Raw genomic sequence first — 20,667 nt, forward strand, 5'->3', positions numbered from 1 at the left:
CTTCATGTGATTGTAGCACTTGAGCGTATTTATTTACACCCAGTCCTATCGTACAGACCACTTTAGGTGGTTCCGACTCGTGTGCAGGTATAGTTAGTGAGTTGAGGATTTGAGCTCTAGATTCAGCCGTACAGGTCACGTTAGGTGACTCCGGCTGACATGTTACTTGTATTGATTGACATTACCTGGGTTACTTACATTTTATGTGGAGGCATTCGACATGGCATATTTCTGAACATGTTTTCGATATATGTGTATATTCTATTTTCTGGGAAACTATACAGGTTTTACGGCGAGGGGTTAGAACTTTTGATAATGAAATGATTTTGAAAAGCTTTGTTTTTGCCCACTCACACTTTCTGTTTTGCGCCCCTCCAAGTTCTAGTTAGAAGCAGCTTTGGTGGTTCACGAGGACTTGACGGTGGTTCTGACAGAACATCACAAATGTAGGATCACATTTGGGTGTTGTGTAATTAGTATTCATTATTCTGGACTGCACTTAGGCATTCTGTGCTCTGATTATGTTTATCCCACTTAGTCTCACACTAGTGTGTTACTTTAACTAGTTTATTTAGTAGTTTGGTTTTTATTTATTTGTACATTTATTATTATCTTTTACTTTCGCACTGTGCACATGGCTACGTCACCCTCCCGTGACGACCAACACACCTTGATTTTGGTCGGGGTGTGTCAATATAAGTTCTAGTATCTGTATTTCCTGACCAAGGTTGCCAATTATTGCCATTTGACTTAGTACCAGATGACTGTCCTCTACCATTACCAAAATTAGAACCTTTATACCCTCCATTAGACTTCTGTCCAAAGAAAGGCCTCAGTCTAGAATTAGAATTATTGAATAGCCTAGGAGCATTCCCACTACCTATGACGCCATACATATTGGTAAAGTCAGGATACACATGAGGTGGAGATTGTGGCATGACATACAAATTTGGAGAATACTGAGCAGGAGAATACATTGGACCACTAGATGGATATGGAACGGCTAAGAAAGAACCCTGTGACTGAAAAAGGCATTGCAATAGAACCTGGAGACTAAAATGGTAAACTTAAAGTAGAACCCCTATTAGATAATCAAGTAATTGTCTCACCAGTATTAAGAGGAATATCATCAGAATTACTAGAGGAACCTTGAGAATTTGCAGATTGAGAAGATAAACCTCGCATATACAATCCAGAAAAGTTATGAGTTAAACTATTAACCATGGAGTCAGCTTCCCTTTCAACACACAATAACTACTCTCGAAACTCCTTTAGAGTGATAGAAGTATCTCTAGTAAGAATCACCGTTTGTATAGTTGAATATTCTTTAGGTAAACTAGATAATGCAGCCACCACAAAATTATTATCAGAAACAGACTCATTAGCAGCAATCAATTGATCCTTAATATTTCTTAGCTTAACAAATCTTATCCAAAATATCTAATCTTTAACAAATCCCAACTGTTTTGCTAACATGGCATATATTTCATACAATGTTGTCATGTGTCCTCACTTATCAGTATAGAACTTGGAAAGAGCTACACTTAAAATCTCATACTTGTAAATGAAGAAAAATATCACTAAACTATTGTACTAAACGACTATATATTTTAATATTGTACAACCTAACAAATTCTGACCTAAAAGGCTAGAAAATTATTCCATATCATGGGAAAGGATCCTCTCCGGACCCAATCCCAACAGATCCTCCTGATCCTTCTTCTTTAAGAGCTGAGTTAGCATTGTGGCTTCCCCAGAGTCGTGCTTCCTCAGAGTCGGCGTCGGCCCGGAATGGGCGTCATGGCCTTCCCGAAGTTAGTTATCGACAACGCCATAATAGTCATTGACGACTCGTGGTTCTGAAGTTTCCCTAAAATCAAAAGAAATGGTGAAGAAGAAAACTTAGAATTGAAGAAGAATAATTGAAAGAGACGAGGAAGCAGAAGAAAAACTGCAAAGAAAACATAAAAAGAAGGGGGATCCGGAGGATACGGAGAGATTGGGTCTGGAGATGATCCTCTTCCCCATGTAATCATCCTTTGAAATACTAATTAACAAAACGACTATGGTGCCCAAGGTTTACGTATGCTTAATACAAATCCACGTCACGGATGCCTTGCGGCTGTTGAATGCCAGCCGTCACCGCCTAGGGAGGAACCTTCCGCCTTCCGTGCCTGAATAACTCTCTTGTCATGCTCCCCAATTCCCACAAGATACTCCCAGTATTCTTGGCATTCAACAGGAACCTCATGTAAATCTTCCTCCGCATAGATAGCTCGCTTTCCCTCCAAGCACATTTCCTGAACACTGAGATTCCGGAATCGCTCCTTGCCCCTTTTCGATGCACCACTATCACCTTTTTTAATCTTCTTCTGGGCTGAAAGAGCCAAATCTGTGTGTTTCAGCTCCAAATTTCGCATATGTCTGGAAACTTCTCAAGGAACATTAGACAATTGAGCAGGGACGTCCTGCACAATAACTTCCTTCATATTACTACAAGTATCAATCGAGTTATTATTAATTTGTTCCTAGGCTTCAAGTTCCGCCACCAAAACTAGCCCAACATTGGACCCGCCACTTACTGAAAGTGGAAACTTATTGATCTTAGTTGAATTCCCTGATGGGCCCAATTTCAACGGGCTTTGCATTCCCATTGAGCTAAAAATTTGAGGGCCCAATAAGCCATACCCCCAAACCAACTGGCGATTGACAACTTGCATGTTTTCTTCCACAACCCATTGAAAAAACCCCATTTTCTGACCCATGCTACTAGATCCTCCAATCTGTCCCTAAGTCTGCATCGCACTTGGACTACGAGCTGCATCAATGCGTATGGGTCCCTCACTTGGAGCATCACTTTCCCCACTGGAGTTCACCTTCGTGTCCCCCACGCACTGCGATCCTCCACCCCTTTCTACCATCATCATCATACCAACCATCCGCTTTTCACTATGGCTACTTTGAGTAGGTCTCCAATTTTCCTGTGTTTCCCGAATCGGAGCGGCTTTAGTCCATTCCCCAAAACCAGCACCTCCACCCATTTCAAGTTCAAAGGAACACTTCGTGTTCATATGCCTAATTCTTCCACACTTATAACAGAAATCCTAAAGTCTTTCATACCTAAATTCAATCCAGGTGTCCTGATTCTGCTTCCTGGGCAACCAACATCCTGTGATGAGAGGCTTGGTAGTATCAAATACCACACGTACTCGCAAAAAACCACGGGCCAAAGATGGATCTTCCAACTCCTCCAACTGCCTTATCTCTTTCGCCATCCTCTTTATGTTCGATTCTGTACTAAGACATAACGGAACACCTCTAATCTGAACCCATAACAGGACCAGTTCCCAGTGAACTTCCTCCAAAGCTAATTCCTGAGGCCACCTTCTAATTGAAAATTTTTTCTTCATCACTGCCTATAGAACTTGGGATAAGATTTTCCTTTATGAGCTCTCATCTAGAACAATTATAATAAAGATGTTGTCTTTCACCCATTTGATTTGCACCTCTCCCCAGTCTTTCCAAGCAGATCACAGTATGTTTCGGACCCCGCACTTATTCAGGGACCTTTCATTTAACACAACCCCCACCAATTTAACACCCTAATCCATAGTTGTTAATTCCAACGATTCTTCTAGATGCACTACCAACTCCTCCACCGCCGCTTGCTCCCTAACTCGATTATCTTCTTGAACATTACTCATGATTTGATTGTATAGAGTGTTGATTAAGACAGGAAGATGGATACCTTTTCGTTGAAACTCCTGTTGTTAAGTTCTTTCACTTGTGCACTTAAAACAAGCACCTTTGACTGATCTTGAGAAAGAGATCAATATTCAATCCGTATCTATCATGGTAGGTAAACTCTCTACCATAGCAATAACTGCTCTTAAATGTTTAGATTCACTACTCTGCTTCCTACACTTAGTTCCATCAACCTTCTGTTTAAAGTGTGTCACTAAATACCCTTTACCCCCCCCCCCCCCACCCAAAGATTAGAATCCAAGTAAAGACTAGATGGGACAAGTCCCAAAACTCCTCCATAATCGGCCTGTCCCCAGGCCTTTCCACCCCCGAATTGTCCCAAGAAAGGGAAGTACCAACTCCAACGAGAAATCAGGAAGCGAATCACTGATCCCAGCAGAAGGAACAGTTCGAACAATTAAGCAGAAGTACTGTATGAATATCACTCCCACACAAGGGAGAGAGCAGAAACTCACAAGGGACGACTCCCACAACGGAGAGAAAAGAACCCAAAATCTTTTATGTATTTCCCAAGCACCTCTCTTACAAATTAATATCCCGACACTATTTAGGAGTTCAACTTATTTGGTGACAAGGCAAACCTATTTGAACGTTTGGGATTAACACAGACATAGATGTGGGCCATTGGACCCACCATCCCCATCAACATTCAGATTGAAGCCGACGTGAACCAACCGTGTGATGCCGACAAGAGGATGCGCTTGGTGATCAGCCCAAGGAAAGGAAGTCAGCAAAATTAATTTATATTTACAGTTTTCTGTCGAATCCAGAAAAAGCCCATTTCTCACACAATGTCCCCATTCCCTTGAATTGTATATCAACAACGGCTCTCTCTCTCTCGCTCTCGCTCGCGCATTTTCACAAACACGTTGCGCGGTCACAGCCAGTGCCTGAGTTCGTTCCAGATATACTGCCGCGTAGGCTCGCTCGTGCGTCCAATACGTTTGAGTTCCTGATTTAATTCAACTTTGATTTGAAAATTTTCGTTTCGTTGCTCTTGGGCACTAGGAAGTTTTGAAATTTGTGGAGAAATCGATTCGTTTCTCTCTGTGGGGTTTTGGGCGCCATGGCGATTGCAGCTGCAGCTGTCATCGTTCCACTGGGCCTGCTCTTCTTTGTATCAGGCCTCGTAGTCAATCTCATTCAGGTGCACCTTCTTCTGCCTCTTTGCATTCATGGGTTCTGGATTTCATTTGCTTATTGCCTAGATTTGGTTTTGTTTTAGCTCAGTTTTGTGTCTTCTGCCATCGATTTCTTCAATTTCTGCGTGAATTCCACGAGGGTTTTGCTTCTTTTCGTTTAAGTTTCATGGGTTTGCTGTTTCTCAAGTGGGTTGTTTGGGTAGGGTATGCCTATAAGCTTGCCTGTGAATCTAGGTTTTCTTTCGACTTTGTACTTTAACCTGCAAGCTTCGTTTGATTGTGGAGAACGTTTCGGAAAAGAAACGAAGCTTAAAAATGTTTATTTTAATCTTACATGCCACCAAACCCTTTGAGCTCATTTCGTTTACTGAGTTCCAATTTGAGATTTTGGAGTTTACTTTTGTTATCTCTTTCTGTTCTTTTAGCACATACAATTGTATGTGTACATTTATGCACATGTGTGTGTGTGTGTGTGTCCATTCACACACTTTTTCTTTTGAGGTTTTAGTCAATTTAGCCTAATTGGTCTGTTGTTTCAGGGGATTTGCTTCATTCTTGTTCGGCCGCTGTCTAAGAATACATACAGAAGGATCAACAGAGTGGTGGCAGAATTGTTGTGGCTCGAACTCGTTTGGCTCATTGATTGGTGGGCGGGTGTCAAGGTACCAGTTATATCCCCCATATCTTGTGATTGTGAATATTTTGATTTCTCTAACTTCCTTAAATGCAGTTGATTTATTGTACACTGAGCACTTTTAGGTGCATTCCCACTTATTATGCCAGCTTCTAACTATGTATTTTTTCAACCAAATATTTTTCGCTACAACCCTTATGGACCAATGGTCAAAGTTATTTCTGGGTTTTGAAAGATTCACGGCAATTATTGTTACCACAAGAAAGACTAGAAGGTGTAATTCTGAAAGAGGAAAGTAAAACATGTATATCAAATTTTCTTCTGATAAGCTTGTATAACCCCCTGAAATGCGTAGCAAATGCTAAAGGAAGGCCTAGTACTTTAAATCATAGTAATAAAATGAAGGACAATGCTTATGACCTGGTGTAATATTTACTTTAAGTGTCTTGAGATGAAAATTTGAGTCATGATTTAGTTAACCCTTTTTGTTGCAGATCCAAGTGTACACAGACCCTGAAACCTTTCGTTTAATGGGTAAGGATTAAACCTTCTCTTTTGTTTGATGTTTCTTTGTCATTAGGACTATGTATGTATTGCTCTTTTCAAAATTATGCAGGATAACTTATTTAAATTCATGTTTTCTATTTTCTAGGTAAAGAACATGCACTTGTCATATGCAATCATAGAAGTGATATTGATTGGCTTGTTGGATGGGTCCTGGCTCTCGTACAAAGTTTATATATCATGCTTTAATCAGATGCATGCACAAATACATTTAACCAGACAAATAATGTGTATATTTATAAAAAATAATGCCCATACTTATTTAGTTTTTGGCTTTTTGTATTACTTATACTCATAGAGGCACACAAAAGTTACATTGAAGACTTATTCACATGTACTTGTAAAAGAAGACCACTGTTTCAATTTAGATTTTTGGTTCCATATGGAGTTGTATTCTCTTTATACTGATTTTTTAAATGAAATTTACTTGTGCAGCGGTCAGGTTGCCTTGGCAGCACCTTAGCTGTAATGAAGAAATCATCAAAGTTCCTTCCGGTATGTTCCACCCTAAGATGCCTTGTCAGTTTGTGTAGATGAAGCTATAAGGCACCAGCTGTTAAGTTCATAATATCTGTGTACGTGTACGTGCATTCATATATGCGGGAATATTCTCTTGTCAGAAACTATGGCAATGCATTCTTGATAGAATGTGAATCAGGACCATTGATTACGTTGATTCTTGCTTGAATGTTTGGCCTAGATCGTAGTTTGCCAACAGAAGCATCTTGTATTGATTTGCCACTTTGTCGTGACGAGAATATTCCATATATACAAGGCCCTTGCATGGAAGAATGCAAAAAGTTGGTTCCCTTGGGGGCCCACTCTGTATGTGGTTCAGTATCTGAACTGTCTATCTTCTATACAATCCATTTAAGAATCATCCTGTAGATCATTGAATGTACAGAAATGGCTGGGGAAACTTAGCCTAAGCATTGATTATTAAGGCATCTAATCATGATCAAATAAATAAACCAACACAATGTTTCTGGTAAACCCCAATTGATTGTAAATGATAATCAAGTGGTTAGGTGGTTTTTGATTTGGCTGATTTGACAGAGATGATTCTTGAATGGAGACTAAAAACAACAAATGGTTCGGATTCTGGAGCAGCATCCGCAAGAAAATTGGAGGGCGGTGTATATATATATATATCTTTAATCAAATGAGAGTAATTTAGAACCTTAACAGCTTAGTTAAGATTTAAAAATTTAGAGTTTGCTAGTCTGTTAAGGCCATTAGTTATTACCAGTTGGGACTATCAATATTTAATTTCAGATCTTATTCTAATAGTACAGATTTTTTATTTTTATTGTTCTTATTTGATTTAATCCATATTTCATGAATTAATTGGTGATTTTGGTTTTTCCACAAACATTGTCTTGTGGCCCCATCATACTTAAGCATTACCATTTGCCTTGTTTTTGAGGGTTTACTCCTTGTCACCAAATGGAATGCCTTTATACATGCAGGTCATAGGGTGGTCAATGTGGTTTTCTGAGTATCTCTTTTTGGAAAGAAGCTGGGCCAAAGGTGAAAACACTTTAAAGGTATGGGTGCATATGTTGTATTTGTACAAACATTGTACTCTATATGCACAATACACAGGCACACATTAATTTTAACTATAGACTTTTCCTTCTCATGAATCTGTAATGGAGCATCTCTTGTCACACTCTTCTTCAATTTGATAAGAAATCTGGACATAGATATCCAAAATATATTCATGTATAGAAGTGAGGTTTTGTTGCCAAGCTAAAGAATCAGCGGGTTTTTAATGGTTGCATAAGTACTTTGATGGAATTTTTCCACCAAACACTCATTGAATTCTTTATTTGAGCCTCTAATAAAAAGAGTTTTCACTTATCTTCCAAGAGGCTACCAAAAAAATTCTCATAGTCATGTAATCAAGGAATGCTTCTGGTTGTTGTCCCCGTAGGGATCAGTAACTTTCAATTCTATTTCTCAAACATCTCCCCGAAGAGTATAGCTTTGTAAGGAATGAGAGTTTGGAGCCGCGCCTGCCATCCAAAGCCTTTGGGATTGCTGGAGCGTTTCTAGGTGTATTCTATCCTTAATTTTAGTTCAATGTTTGTTTTAATTTGGTTTTCAATTTGATGCTAAAATATAAGGGAATTTCACCTAATAGTTATGAACTTATATTTACAAGTAGTGGAGGTTGCTAGTCATGATCGCGTTAAGTAAATTCCTGGTAGGAGTATCATGCAGTTCATAGTTACGAATGCCATGTCAATGCTTATGATTTTCACCGAACTTAATGATCTTTGATATGTATTTCTATCATGCAGTTCATATAGGGAACTTGATAAGAATAATTTGTTTGCATCGCTGAGTCCAATTCAATGAATTTAGGAAAATCTAATGGTTAATTTGTGCAGTTCACGGTTAACTTGGAGTATTGTCATTCATGGTTTATAGGATTAATAACTGGAAATCGATTTGTATGCATATGTGTCATGTGTGGAGAATGACCCTCTACCTAGCCTTTCACCCCTTAAGTCATCTTAATTTCGTGCAACCTTTACTTAGTTCTGCAACTTATTAGTTTTAAGTCAATTTTTGTCCAAACAAACCCCCTTTTCATGTTTTGAGTCAATTTAGTTAGATTTTCGTCCAAATCACCCCTTAGTGCTCGTTTTGAGTTATTTGAGATAGTTTAGTTTGTTTTGAGTTAGTTTAGCTTAGTTTTATGTTTTTGAGTCTAATTAGTGTAGATTAGCAGCCCTCATGGTCCTCAACCTAGAACGATCCATAATTCCATATACTACAACTATCAAAATGAGGGTTTAAGTTTGTGTGCTATTTTATATCACATCACAAAGCAGAATCGTGTTCAGAGCATACAACTAATCAAGAATAATGTGAAAGAATTATTATAAAAGATATGAACAACGGAATAGGTCCTACCTTGAGAAGATGCCTCGAAGGCCATTTTCGTAAATTCACCTTAATAGTAAAAAAAAAAATGTAATAATTAGGGACGGGTCGTTACAGAAAATGGGAAACTTTTTAGAGAAAGGAGAGACTAGTGTTTACAATGCTTTCTAATCACATATATTCTCATGCATTAGTTGGTTCCCTTCGACCTTTTATGTAGCCCATTGTTAGGTACCCCTGGCTTTTAATGGCTTTCAAGAGGTTTAATGAAATGGAAATAATTAACGAAAGGGAAACGAATTGAGAGCCGCGAATTGTTTTATATAGGCCACATGGTTGGGTGTGTGCTTGGGCCCTTGACTTTCAATGGCTTTCAAAAGGTTTGATGAAATGAAAAATCCCTGCTTTCATCAATGTGAGTTTGATTCTTAACACGCTTTCTCACTTGTGAAATTTCAAGCTTAACATGTGGACAATACAACTCGGGTGACGTAGAGTACGTGTAGCCATTGGACTTCACACGTGGGATAATCAGCTCTGATACTATAAAGAAAGTTGAGGTTCTACTCTAACAGTTCCACCATAAAACTAATTAGTAATATAAGGAATAGACGAACCACTTATAAGCACATGTAAAGTCACTTCTCTCATTAATGTGAATTCTTTCTTAAGAAAGAGAGAATTTGTTTCTTTTACCACAATTAAAAAGATCAATTGTTAATCTTTGTATATAAAGATCTAATAAATCTTTGTATAGTTAAATTTTACATAAAAGAAAACTTATATAACTGAGTGATATTATATATACTAAAACCCAGTTGGGTTCTGGCACTGTTCAGCAATAGTGTCCGGACAGATCTGCCCCTGGTTTGTTTGGGTTTTGGCGCTGGTTTCTTCCTTTTCTATAGTAAAATTCCTTCTTTGCCCGCGCTGGGTGGGTGCTTTTCAAGTGGCCGAATTGCCCTTCAGCTTTTTCATGCCTTATTGTTTTTGGTGGTTCGTGCAGGGACAAGTTGGGAATTGTGTGTGACACGTGTCGGTCATCGTGCTATTCTCTTTTGGGGTTTATTTTGCTTGCTTTTTGTTTCCGTTTCTCACTTGCATTGGTGGTTTTCTATCGCTCTCAGCTTCTCTTTTCTTTTGGTTCCCGTTGTGTGCTTCTCTTTGGTGCGCTTTTGTGTTTTGTTCTTCTCAGCCGTGGTTTTCAGAACGTTGCAGGTGCTTCCTTCTTCCGATAACTTTGTGGTGCGTGATTTTCTTTTAGATTTTTGTTTTCCTTTGCAGATTTTTATGTTGGTTTGCAAAACGAGTTTTCTTCTGTTGCGTTTAAAGAGATCTAGACTTCGTTGGGTTTTTTTCAGTACATTGTTTAATTTTTGTGATGTTCTTTGTTTGGGTGATGGGTTCGAATGGATTTTAGGGTTTTAAACTGTGAAAGGGTTTTCTTCTGTTGCGTTTAAAGAGATGTGGACTTCGTTGGTTTTTTTTTTTTTTTTTTTTTTTTTTTTTTTTCCAGTTCATCGTTTAATTTTTGTGATGTTCCTTGTTTAGGTAATGGGTTCGAATGGATTTTAGGGTTTTAAACTGTGAGAGGAGTCGACTCCTGTGGCGAGAGAGGTCTAGGTGCGTCATTTGGGGAAGCAGAGGATGGGGAAAGAGAAACCTTAATCGTTTCCTTTCGTTGTTCCGAGGGTTTCAGATCTCTAATTGGGGTAAAGAATTCCTGCTGTTTGCCCATTTTTTCTGTTTGGGATTTCTAGCCTGTGGCCGGATTTTTTGTTGATTAACAACTATTTTCAAGGGTGGTGTCTTTCCAGCCCGTTGTGGGACAAGTGTGATTCGACTAAGGTATATTTTATAATCGTTTTCTTTCGGTTTTTTTTTTTTTTGGTTTTTTTTGTTTGGATGAAACCTTAATCGTTTCCTTTTGTTGTTAATTGTGGTGTTCTCTTGGCTTTTCCCTGTTAAAAGAGAATTTTGTATTTTTGTTCTTCAGTTGGCAAATCTCGGATTTTCTGGTATTTGCAATGTTGTTGTAATTTTTTGGGTATGTTTTTTGCCCTTCTGTTTTTTCTGCTTGGTACATGGGTTTGTAATTGTTGGGTTTATATGGGTTTGTAGTTTTTGGGAAAAAGATGAGAGGGGTTGTTGAGGTTCTCTCTATTTCGAGTTTATCCTGTGGATTTTTATTTTCCATTCCACTGCTGTCTCTCATTTTGTGTTGCCTCTCTGATTCTGGCTTTGTCTGCGTGTGTGAAAGGATAGAAACTGGCTGAAGTCAAATTTTTGAGGCTTGGTTCTGCTCCTTGGGTCGCTGCCCTGGAGATTAAATTATCAAAATTCAGTGTTTCCACGTTGCCGATTCCAACTGGTCGTTGCTGAGAGGATCAAATTGGTGAGTTTCGAAATAAAAACCTTTTTTCCTAATTGATTTCCTTGCTTGTGTCGATTATTGTTGGCTTTAATGCATGTTGATTTTTTATTTTCAATAATTTTGCTTATGTGGTTTGCGATTTTTGTTCTTCATTTTTTTTTTCTGATTTTGAGGTTTTGATTTTGTTGTTTTTAGGTCTTTTTGCTTTCCCATTTTTGAGTGTGTTATTTGTGATCATTTTGCATTTATCAAAATTAAATTAGGGGAAATTGGTCTTTGTGTTGTGCCAGATCTTTACAGATTACATTTGGCTTAGTTTTGTGGATTTTATTTGGTATGTGTAGCTATTTTTTGCCTGATTTTTCTTAATCTTATATACTTGGGTTGTAAATTGTGGCTTTCCAGTATTTTGGTTTTGTGGTCTTTAACTAATAGACAATTTGCTCTGAGGTAGAAGGAAAAGAAAGTCAAGTATACGAATGAGTTAGAAAGTAAGGTGTGACTATTGCGAATCACCTATGACGCTACTGTTATATTTTGGGTACGTTTTCTATCCTTCTGCTTTTTTCCAGTTTGGGGATGCACTGATAATTGGATTAAAAATGGATTTCTGTTTTTTAGGAAGAAGTAAAATTTTCTAGGAAAGTTAAGACTTTTTGTTTGATTTTCTTTTGCAGCCATAAAATCTGTAACTAATTTCCAAGTATACAAGAAGGTTGTTGGGTTGAGTTCGGTTACACAAATAACACCGCAGTATACCATACAAAGGTTTTTTTCTTTCCTTTTGCCTCTTTTTTGGGATATTGGTTACAAAATTTGTTTTGAGTATAGGTGTGAAATTTACAGTAGGGGTTAGTAAGTTAATTAGTTAATTTCATTCTCAATGTGCACAAATGTTGTTCCTGCATTAATTAATTCTCTTTGTATCGAAATTGAATAAATCTAATTCTCCTTCATAACCACTCATTCTACTAAGATATGCAATGCAAATATTTGCTATCTCCTACCTGTAAAGATATGACTTCAAATCATTTCATTGACAAACTGTACCCATCACCTTGCATTTATTTTTGAAAAATTGTATTTGATTTTAATTGTTAAAGGCAGTAATCAATTCTACTTGGATTTTTTGGTAGCGTAAGTATATCCGCGCTCATCTCTAATCTTGCAAACACAGTGCATCTCTGTCACATTGGTAAACTATGGTATTCTTTGTTTTAATAATTAACTCAACTTTTGTTTTCCTAGAAACTACTATCGTTCACTTGGAGATATTAAATAAATACCAAAAAAAAAAAAAAAAAAAAAAAGAAAGGAAAACATGTACCCAGCCACCCCCAACTTTCAGTTATTTAATAAACTTAAACACTCAACTGTGCACTATCATCATATATTACAATAGATAGTTCATGTGAACAAATAAGTGTTTATTTGTTTTGATGAGTTTTCTGATGATGTGTTTTTTTTTTTTAACAGAATTTGAAAAATCTTGAGTATTTTGGATTTAAAGCTATTTTTTCTCACCTTCCAAGGCGCTTTGTCCTCAAGGTAACTTATTTAAAGTTCTGAAATTATTTATTAAAACTTTAACAATGCAGTTTTCTTTTGCATTTTGTTAAATTGAAATGAAACTCTTGATTCAGACATGTCATTAGTTTTTGTGTGATCTTTATTGTTTTTATATATATCTTATATTTTTATTGATTTTTTTCATTCTTTTTTTAATCTGTTGTGCAGTTGTTTGTTTCCATCATGTCTGAAAAATGTACAAATGATCAAACAAATGATGCTATAAAACGAAAGAAAAGCGTTACTGACAGTGAATCTAATACATTGGTTGACAATGGTCATCAGCGAAAAAGAATGTGTAGAGCGAGTTATATGCATAATTCTGAAGATGTTATTATGTCTGTAACTGACACATTTATTTGCGAATATTCATCAGTTGAATATCGATGTTCCTCCAGTACATCTTCTACTAACCACTGTGTGATTGAGCCTGTTAACGATGATGAAATGGAATGGAAATTATAACGGTCCAAAAACGAAGAGACAAAGAATACCTATGAGAGCTTATATAGCTTACCAGATTCAAGAAAGAGATCCATACTTAACTACACTGTTAAAAGGTGGTAGACTTTTTCAACAATATTTGGTAGATTCCTATGAAACACTTGAAGAGGATAGGCTGGATTATATTAGACAAAATCAGAAAAATTTAAGAAGTGAAATTTACAAAGGAATTTACGATGCAATGTCAAGAGGTGACAATGATGCAAACAATTTAGGCCAAAAAATTGTGTTACCTACTTCATACACATGAAATCCTAGATATATGATTAATAATTATCAAGATGCTATGGTTATTTGTAGAGAATATGGTCATCCTGATTTGTTCATAACGTTTACATGCAATGTAAAGTGGTCAGAAATCATAAGAGAATTTGAAAAAAAAACCAGGATACAAGCCTGAGGACAGGCCTGATATAATTTGTAGAATATTTAAAATGAAACTTAATGATATGCTCGATTTCATTAAATCTGGAAAGCCCTTTGGACAGGTTGAGGCAAGTAAGTTTCTAAAAACTTTTTTTTTTCCCTTATCTGAAATTTTTTTCCTTTTTTTTGCTTCATCAGGCTAACCCTTTTTTTTTTTTTTTTTTGGTTTTTGCTTGTTTCAATTATTTTTGGAAACAGATGTTTGTACAATTGAATTTCAAAAAAGAGGTTTGCCTCATTCTCATATGTTAATCTGGTTGAAATCGGATTTTAAATGTTATATGGCATCAGATATAGATTCAATTATTTCTGCTGAATTACCAGACAAATTTGTCAATCCTCAGCTTTATGAAATTGTTAATCAATTTATGATTCATGGGCCATATGGACATATTAATCAAAATTCTCCTTGCATGTGGGAAAATAAGTGTTCCAAAAACTTTCCTAAGCCATATAAAAATGACACAATTTTTGAAGACAATGGTTTTCCTGTTTATAGGCGTCGTGATGATGATACAAAATATGTCATAAAAAATGGAATCAAAATTGATAACGGTTTTGTGGTTCCTTATAACGCTGAATTACTTTTAAGATATAATGCACACATAAACGTTGAATCCTGCTGTCAATCAATGCTTATAAAATATTTGTTCAAATATGTAAATAAAGGTTCAGATAGAGCACGATTAGTCATTCAACAGGATCCAAATGATGAAATATTAACGTATCTAAATTGTCGATACATATCACCTTATGAAGCTGTTTGGAGATTGTTCCAATATTCTATACATCATAGGGAACCTTCTGTGGAACGATTACCGGTGCATTTACCATTAGAACAAAATATTGTTTTCAGTGGGGATCAATCAATCCATTCAATTCTTAAACGAAATGCTTCTGACCATACAATGTTAACAAGTTGGTTTGAAATTAATAAAATTTATAGCGAAGCACGCGCACTCATTTATGCACAAATTCCTTCAAAATTTTTATATGATACGAGGAAAAAAATTTGGAAACCAAGAAAACAAAATGGTTTAATAGGTAGAATAGCATATGTGCATTCTGCATTTGGTGAATTATATTATTTGCAAATGCTTTTGAATTTGAAAAAAGGTGCATTAAGCTTTGATGATATAAGAACTGTTAATGGTATTATACATCCTTCATATCATGCTGCCTGTCAATCATTGGGATTATTACGAGATGATAAAGAATGGGGATTATTAGGAGATGATAAAGAATGGATTGATGCTTTATCAAGTGCTGTAAATGTTGCTTCTTCTCCTCAATTGAGACAATTATTTGTTACAATAATTTTGTTCTGCGATGTGGGAAATCCTCAAATTCTTTTTGATACTCATTGGCAAAACATGTATGATGACATTTTGTACAATTTGCGAAAAACTTTTGCAATTCCTGATATGATCATACCACAGGATGAATTAAAAAATTCTGTATTGTTTGAGTTAGAATTACTTTTTAATAATGCATCAAGTTCTTTGCCCAAATATCATTTACCAATGCCTGATGCAAAAAAAATGTTAGAAATTAAAAATAAACTTTTAAGAGAATAATTAAATTATGATTGTGAAGAATTGTCAAAAAAACACACACTTTTAAAATCAGAACTTAATCAAGGTCAAAAACTTATTTATAATTCTGTTATAGATGTTGTAGACAAGAAAAAAGGTGGACTATTTTTTGTTTATGGTCATGGAGGCATTGGGAAAACTTTCTTATGGGATGCTATTATAAGTAAGTTTAGATCTGAGAGAAAAATTGTTTTAGCTATGGCATCATCAGGAATAGCTTCGTTGTTATTACCAGCTGGTAAAACCCACCTTGCTACATTAATCGAAAAAACAAATCTAATTATATGGGATGAAGCACCTATGAATCACAAACATTGTTTTGAAGCATTAGATAAATCTCTTTCTGACATTATGTCCCACTTAAATGGATTACAAAATAATATTCCTTTTGGTGGTAAAACTCTTTTATTAGGTGGTGACTTTTGCCAAATATTACCTGTTATACCTGGAGGAAGCAAAGAAGATATAATAAATGCTTCTTTGAATAGTTCTTATTTGTGGTTACATTTCAAAATTTTTTATTTAACAGAAAACATGAGATTATCAAAAAATGGATTAAGCATTGATGAAAAGAAAAAAAAATCAGTGATTTCACAAATTGGATTTTACAAATAGGTGATGGAAAAATTGGTGAAAATAGTTCATATGATAAAGACACATTTTTTATTCAAATACCTAAAGATTTGATAGTTCATTCTTTTGGAAATCCAATTTTATCAATTTTTTTTAGCAACTTATTCCAATTTTGAAAATTGTTTTGAAAATTTTGCCTATTTGAGAGAACGTGCTATTATAACACCTCGAAACACAACCGTTACAGATATAAATAATTATATAATAGATTTGTTACCAGGAGAACAACATGTGTTTCTAAGCTATGATTCTTTGTGTTCTTCAAATGGGAATATTGAAAATTTGGAAACATTATATCCTGTTGAATTTTTGAATAAATTGGTTTTCAATGGTTTACCTACACATAACCTAATTTTGAAGATAGGAATGCCAATTATGCTATTACATAATTTAAATCAGTCTTTAGGTTTGTGTAATGGAACCAGATTAATTATGACTCAATTATTTAGTAGAATTGTAGAGGTTAAAATACTTACTGGAAACAATATTTGTCACAAAGTATTCATTCCGAGAATCACTCTTACAGCAATAGAGAATAAGTGGCCTTTTATTTTTAAAAGACGTCAATTCCCAATTAGACCGTGTTTTGCAATGACTATTAATAAGAGCCAAGGGCAATCTTTGAAACAAGTTGGTTTATATCTTCCAGAACCTGTTTTCACCCATGGACAATTATATGTAGCATTATCTAGAGTTACATCAAAAGAAGGTCTCAAAATTTTGATTCCAGATGGAGAAAATATTGCAAACAACTATACTGCAAACATAGTTTTTAAAGATGTCTTGCAAAATTTGTGATCAAATTGTTTATTTAAGTGAGATGTATATAAATGCTTATATTTTTTATGCAACATGATTAAAGTAGCTGTATATTAACATTGGTGAACAAAAACAAAAATAACAAAAAATATGAGAAACCAAGCCATTGTTCCAGTTTAAGCTTTTCATCAGTATAAAATACTTTAGTAACAGAGACTAGATATTGCTCAATGCATTCTATCTTAATTTAGCATTTTTCTCCATTCGGAATTCAAACTTTTATCATCTATAATTTCTTTTGTTTCATTGAATCCTTTCTTTTGCATTTTTCACCTTTGAAGTAAAATGCCAAATCTTTGTTTCTATTTTTTTTGCAAATCTACAGGTTGCGACAAGTTTTTTTGTTAAATTTGGAGCCTGCTCATATGCTACATCTTCAGATTATTAATAAAGCAGTCACATTGAGCTTGGGTATGTTTACAACAACTATGTGTAATTTTCAATTCTTACTTTGTGTTTATTTGAAATAAGCCTTGCCAAGTTGGTTTTATCTGTTGTCTTTATGATGGTTCAAATAAATTGGTTTTCCATGTGAGTAATTTTTTTTTCCTCAATTGTACATGTTTGAAACATAATCTGATATAGGTTGAGTTGTTGTTGTTCTTTTGCGTTGCTTCTAATTGGTATTTGTGGTTGCTTTACATCTTAATCGTTGTTTAACAAAGGAAACTTCAGTTGTTGTGATTGGTGTATATGATTGTTTCAGATTTTAATCGTTTTTTAAAAAGACAAACTCAGTGTGATTTCCACTTATTTTTTTTCCAGTTGTCTTCACTATTGGTTTCAATCAATGTTGCGCAACGAAATAACTTTAGATTTTATTTGCACCCTCCCTCCATCTTCGGAGGAGGGGCAAATTTCTTCAAGCCTTAATTTCATAGCGTTTTGTCTAAACATATAAATTGCGTTTTAAGTGTTTTATCCTAATGTATTTACGATCCTTACTGCAAAACCTTGATAATCAGACTCTACTTTAATCTCCAATGTCAGAATTCAGATCAGTCTCAAAGAGCTTTGTGCATATACCCCTTTCAAGGTACAATGTTTACCGATTTCAAGTTTTTGATTTTCCTGTGAATTTAAATGGGTTTACAATTTTATTATTAATTTACTGAGGTTGGGCGATCATTTTGGCTTCTAGATTAGTTTAAACATTTTTTTTGTCTTTGTTTTTTTCTTTGTGTACTTTTAGTTAGATTGAAGTGTTCTTTTCAATTTAAGATTTAATTGAAGTGATCTAAAATGCTTTTACCCAATTATTTTGGGATTTCATTTAAGAGTATTATACCTTTTTAGTTTTCATTTATACAAATAATGAACAAATGGTAACGATTGGAAGGCAGATGAGTGCACAACTGAGAGCAAGATTGAAAAAAAAAAGAAGTAAAATTCAGTTGAATCCTTAATGCACTCCTAAAGAACACATTGAGAAGTTTAAGGTATATGTTTTCTACCCAACTATAAGAAAAAAATTGCATCTTTTTAATACTTATCGACTCTTGAAGCAGCACAATTTTCTCTATACAACTACTACAACAACAATTAACTATGCTACGTTATATTTCCCAATGTTCGCAACTAAATTTGATTACACAACCTTGATGCAGGTATACCACAGACTACATCACTCTCCACAAAGGTTATGTTTCTTTTTCTTATTATACTCTCTAATCCACTAATATTACGATACATTACCCTTTTCTTGCTCATGCATAAAAAATAAAAATATAAACAAAAAAACCAGCTTAAAAAACTAATTTCTATTCATCTTCTTCGTTGTATGGTTTAGCTTACAGAAAACCTCTTATAGGTATCGTCTAAATCCTCAATCACAATACAACGATTTAATGGTATGTTTTCCTAATTTTCTTTCTTGCTGAGTTTTCATTTAAATTCAATATTTACTAACCTTTCTCTTCAGGGGAATTGGCTACTACCAATGTATATACCGACTGTCTTCTTTTTACCTAATATGAATACAAGCCTTATTCCTTGCTTGACCATTGATAACTTAAGTTGGACATATGTATAAAGTATATCTTCAATCAGAGTACCTACATTTATACTTATATATGTCCAGCTTAAACCTTTCATTGGACAAACAACCGGTTAGCCATGTGTTCACAATAGGTCAAAAGAAGAAAGTGATTGTGTATAAATAGGTAGCACCAATTCCTCTGAAGAGAAAAGATGGAAGTGATGATTGAACTAAAATACATCAGCAAACTGTGTCTCTGTATTGTAAAGAGACACCAAACTAGATATATCTGATCCATCTTTTTACACATCATTTCACTTTTCAACATGTTTGATTTAATTCTGCCATTCGCACCAAAATACCTAAACAATGAGACCAAATTTTCAAGTAAAAAAAATGGTATGTGTCATATTTTTCTTTTTCTATTCCTTCACTTTTATATAGACTTTCATTTGAATACCATCATTTTCACAAGCCTTTATACACATTTGATTCAAACTTCATCATTCTTTACATATCTGTCTATATTATACTCACATTTTGTAATCCCGCAGCAACGCGCGGGCACTACTCCTAGTAAGTACTATTGGAGCAAAACTCCTTTAAGTGAATCAAGTTTTTATTTTACGTCCCGCTCCAAGAATTTTTTTATTTGGTCCAAGGAAAAGTGGACCAGGAAAAGTGGTATTTGCCTGGTCCAAGGGAAAAGTGGCATTTGCCTGGTCCAAGACTCTGTATACTGCCGGCCGACTAGGTGGATGGAAATCGTTAGACTAATCTTTGATACTTGGGACTCAAGATTGCAGCCAGGAAGTCGTGGTCAGATTTGCCTGGTCCAACACTCTGTATACTGCCGGCCGACTACGTGGATGGAAATCGTTAGACTAATCTTTGATACTTGGGACTCAAGATTGCAGCCAGGAAGTCGTGGTCAGATTCAATGTATAGTGTGTGGCCTAAACCGAAAAAGCAGAAAACAGACAAAGATTTCTGTACTTAAGCCAATTATAAAACGTAAACTGGATCAATACTATTTCATATATGACAAGTCCTTTGAATTATAGAAAAGAGAAAAGACAAACATATGACAACTTGTACTTGGCCAATTTTGAAACGTAAACTCGATTAATACTACTTCATATATGACAAGTCCTTTGAATTAAACAAAAGAGAAAAGACAAACATATGACAAGTCAAAGGAATCACTAATTTATTATAATTAGAAGGTGATTAGCTATATAGCCGTGGATTAGGGTTTGATTAGGGTTTCGGACAGAAAATTTACATGTTTAAATTATTTTACTCTATTGCTAGAGCGGTTTTGTATGTTTTTGTCAAAACCCTTATCTACATAGGGCTTTTAATCGAAAATATTTGTTAGAACTTACAACTTAATTAGAACCAGAACTTGGTATGTGCTTTAAATTATTTAAAAGCAAGCAAACGAACTTTTAATCAAGTTCAGGATGTTAATTTTATATTTATTTTTTATATCATCAAAATTAATATCGGCGATGTTTTGTTATTTTATTTATTTATTTATTGGAAGTGGGATCCCAAAAGGATCACCAACGACGAACTTTTATTAAAACAAACACACTTACAAGCCAAACAAATGCCCAATTTATTCCTAGAAACAAATAAAGAACGGGTCAAAAAACAAAGAAAACAAAGAAAAAGAGCCCAACAACAATGAAGCCCAAACAAAAATGAACAACCAAGAATCATCCATTGTGGTCGTCATCGTCGATTAGAGAATTAGCCAGCCA

General features: G+C 35.1%; 1 protein-coding gene and 1 long non-coding RNA gene across 7 annotated transcripts; both read left to right on the forward strand.

Annotated features, from left to right (window-relative positions):
* The first annotated feature begins 4,530 nt into the window (after positions 1–4,530).
* Positions 4,531–7,776, forward strand: LOC137746246 (1-acyl-sn-glycerol-3-phosphate acyltransferase 2-like). 2 transcript variants are annotated; one of them, XM_068486321.1, is made up of 6 exons: positions 4,531–4,912; positions 5,447–5,569; positions 6,036–6,075; positions 6,194–6,267; positions 6,541–6,600; positions 7,575–7,776. In XM_068486321.1, exons 1-6 carry the CDS (start codon positions 4,832–4,834, stop codon positions 7,719–7,721), a joined length of 525 nt encoding a protein of 174 aa, XP_068342422.1. In that variant the 5' UTR covers positions 4,531–4,831; the 3' UTR covers positions 7,722–7,776. The 2 variants fall into 2 exon arrangements, with proteins under 2 accessions (XP_068342422.1, XP_068342423.1); XM_068486322.1 differs by lacking the exon at positions 6,194–6,267 and having other exon boundaries at positions 7,575–7,631.
* A 798-nt stretch (positions 7,777–8,574) lies between these two features.
* On the forward strand, positions 8,575–20,039 carry LOC137745225 (uncharacterized). 5 transcript variants are annotated; one of them, XR_011069670.1, is made up of 9 exons: positions 8,575–10,218; positions 10,552–10,712; positions 10,802–10,848; positions 11,261–11,395; positions 11,829–11,915; positions 12,052–12,142; positions 12,851–12,922; positions 18,528–18,559; positions 18,731–20,039. It is a non-coding gene; the product is annotated as an uncharacterized lncRNA (long non-coding RNA). The 5 variants fall into 5 exon arrangements; XR_011069671.1 differs by having other exon boundaries at positions 11,266–11,395; XR_011069667.1 differs by having other exon boundaries at positions 10,552–10,848.
* The last annotated feature ends 628 nt before the right edge of the window (positions 20,040–20,667 follow it).

This window comes from Pyrus communis, chromosome 9, assembly GCF_963583255.1.
Source record: "Pyrus communis chromosome 9, drPyrComm1.1, whole genome shotgun sequence".
Classification (NCBI taxonomy): Eukaryota; Viridiplantae; Streptophyta; class Magnoliopsida; order Rosales; family Rosaceae; genus Pyrus; species Pyrus communis.

Coding starts and splice junctions, on each gene's coding strand:
- LOC137746246 (XM_068486321.1), top strand. CDS start 4,832: ATGGCGATTGCAGCTGCAGCTGTCATCGTTCCACTGGGCCTGCTCTTC. Junction 6,076..6,193: donor TGAAACCTTTCGTTTAATGG/GTAAGGATTAAA, acceptor TCTATTTTCTAG/GTAAAGAACATGCACTTGTC. Junction 6,268..6,540: donor TTGGATGGGTCCTGGCTCTC/GTACAAAGTTTA, acceptor TTACTTGTGCAG/CGGTCAGGTTGCCTTGGCAG.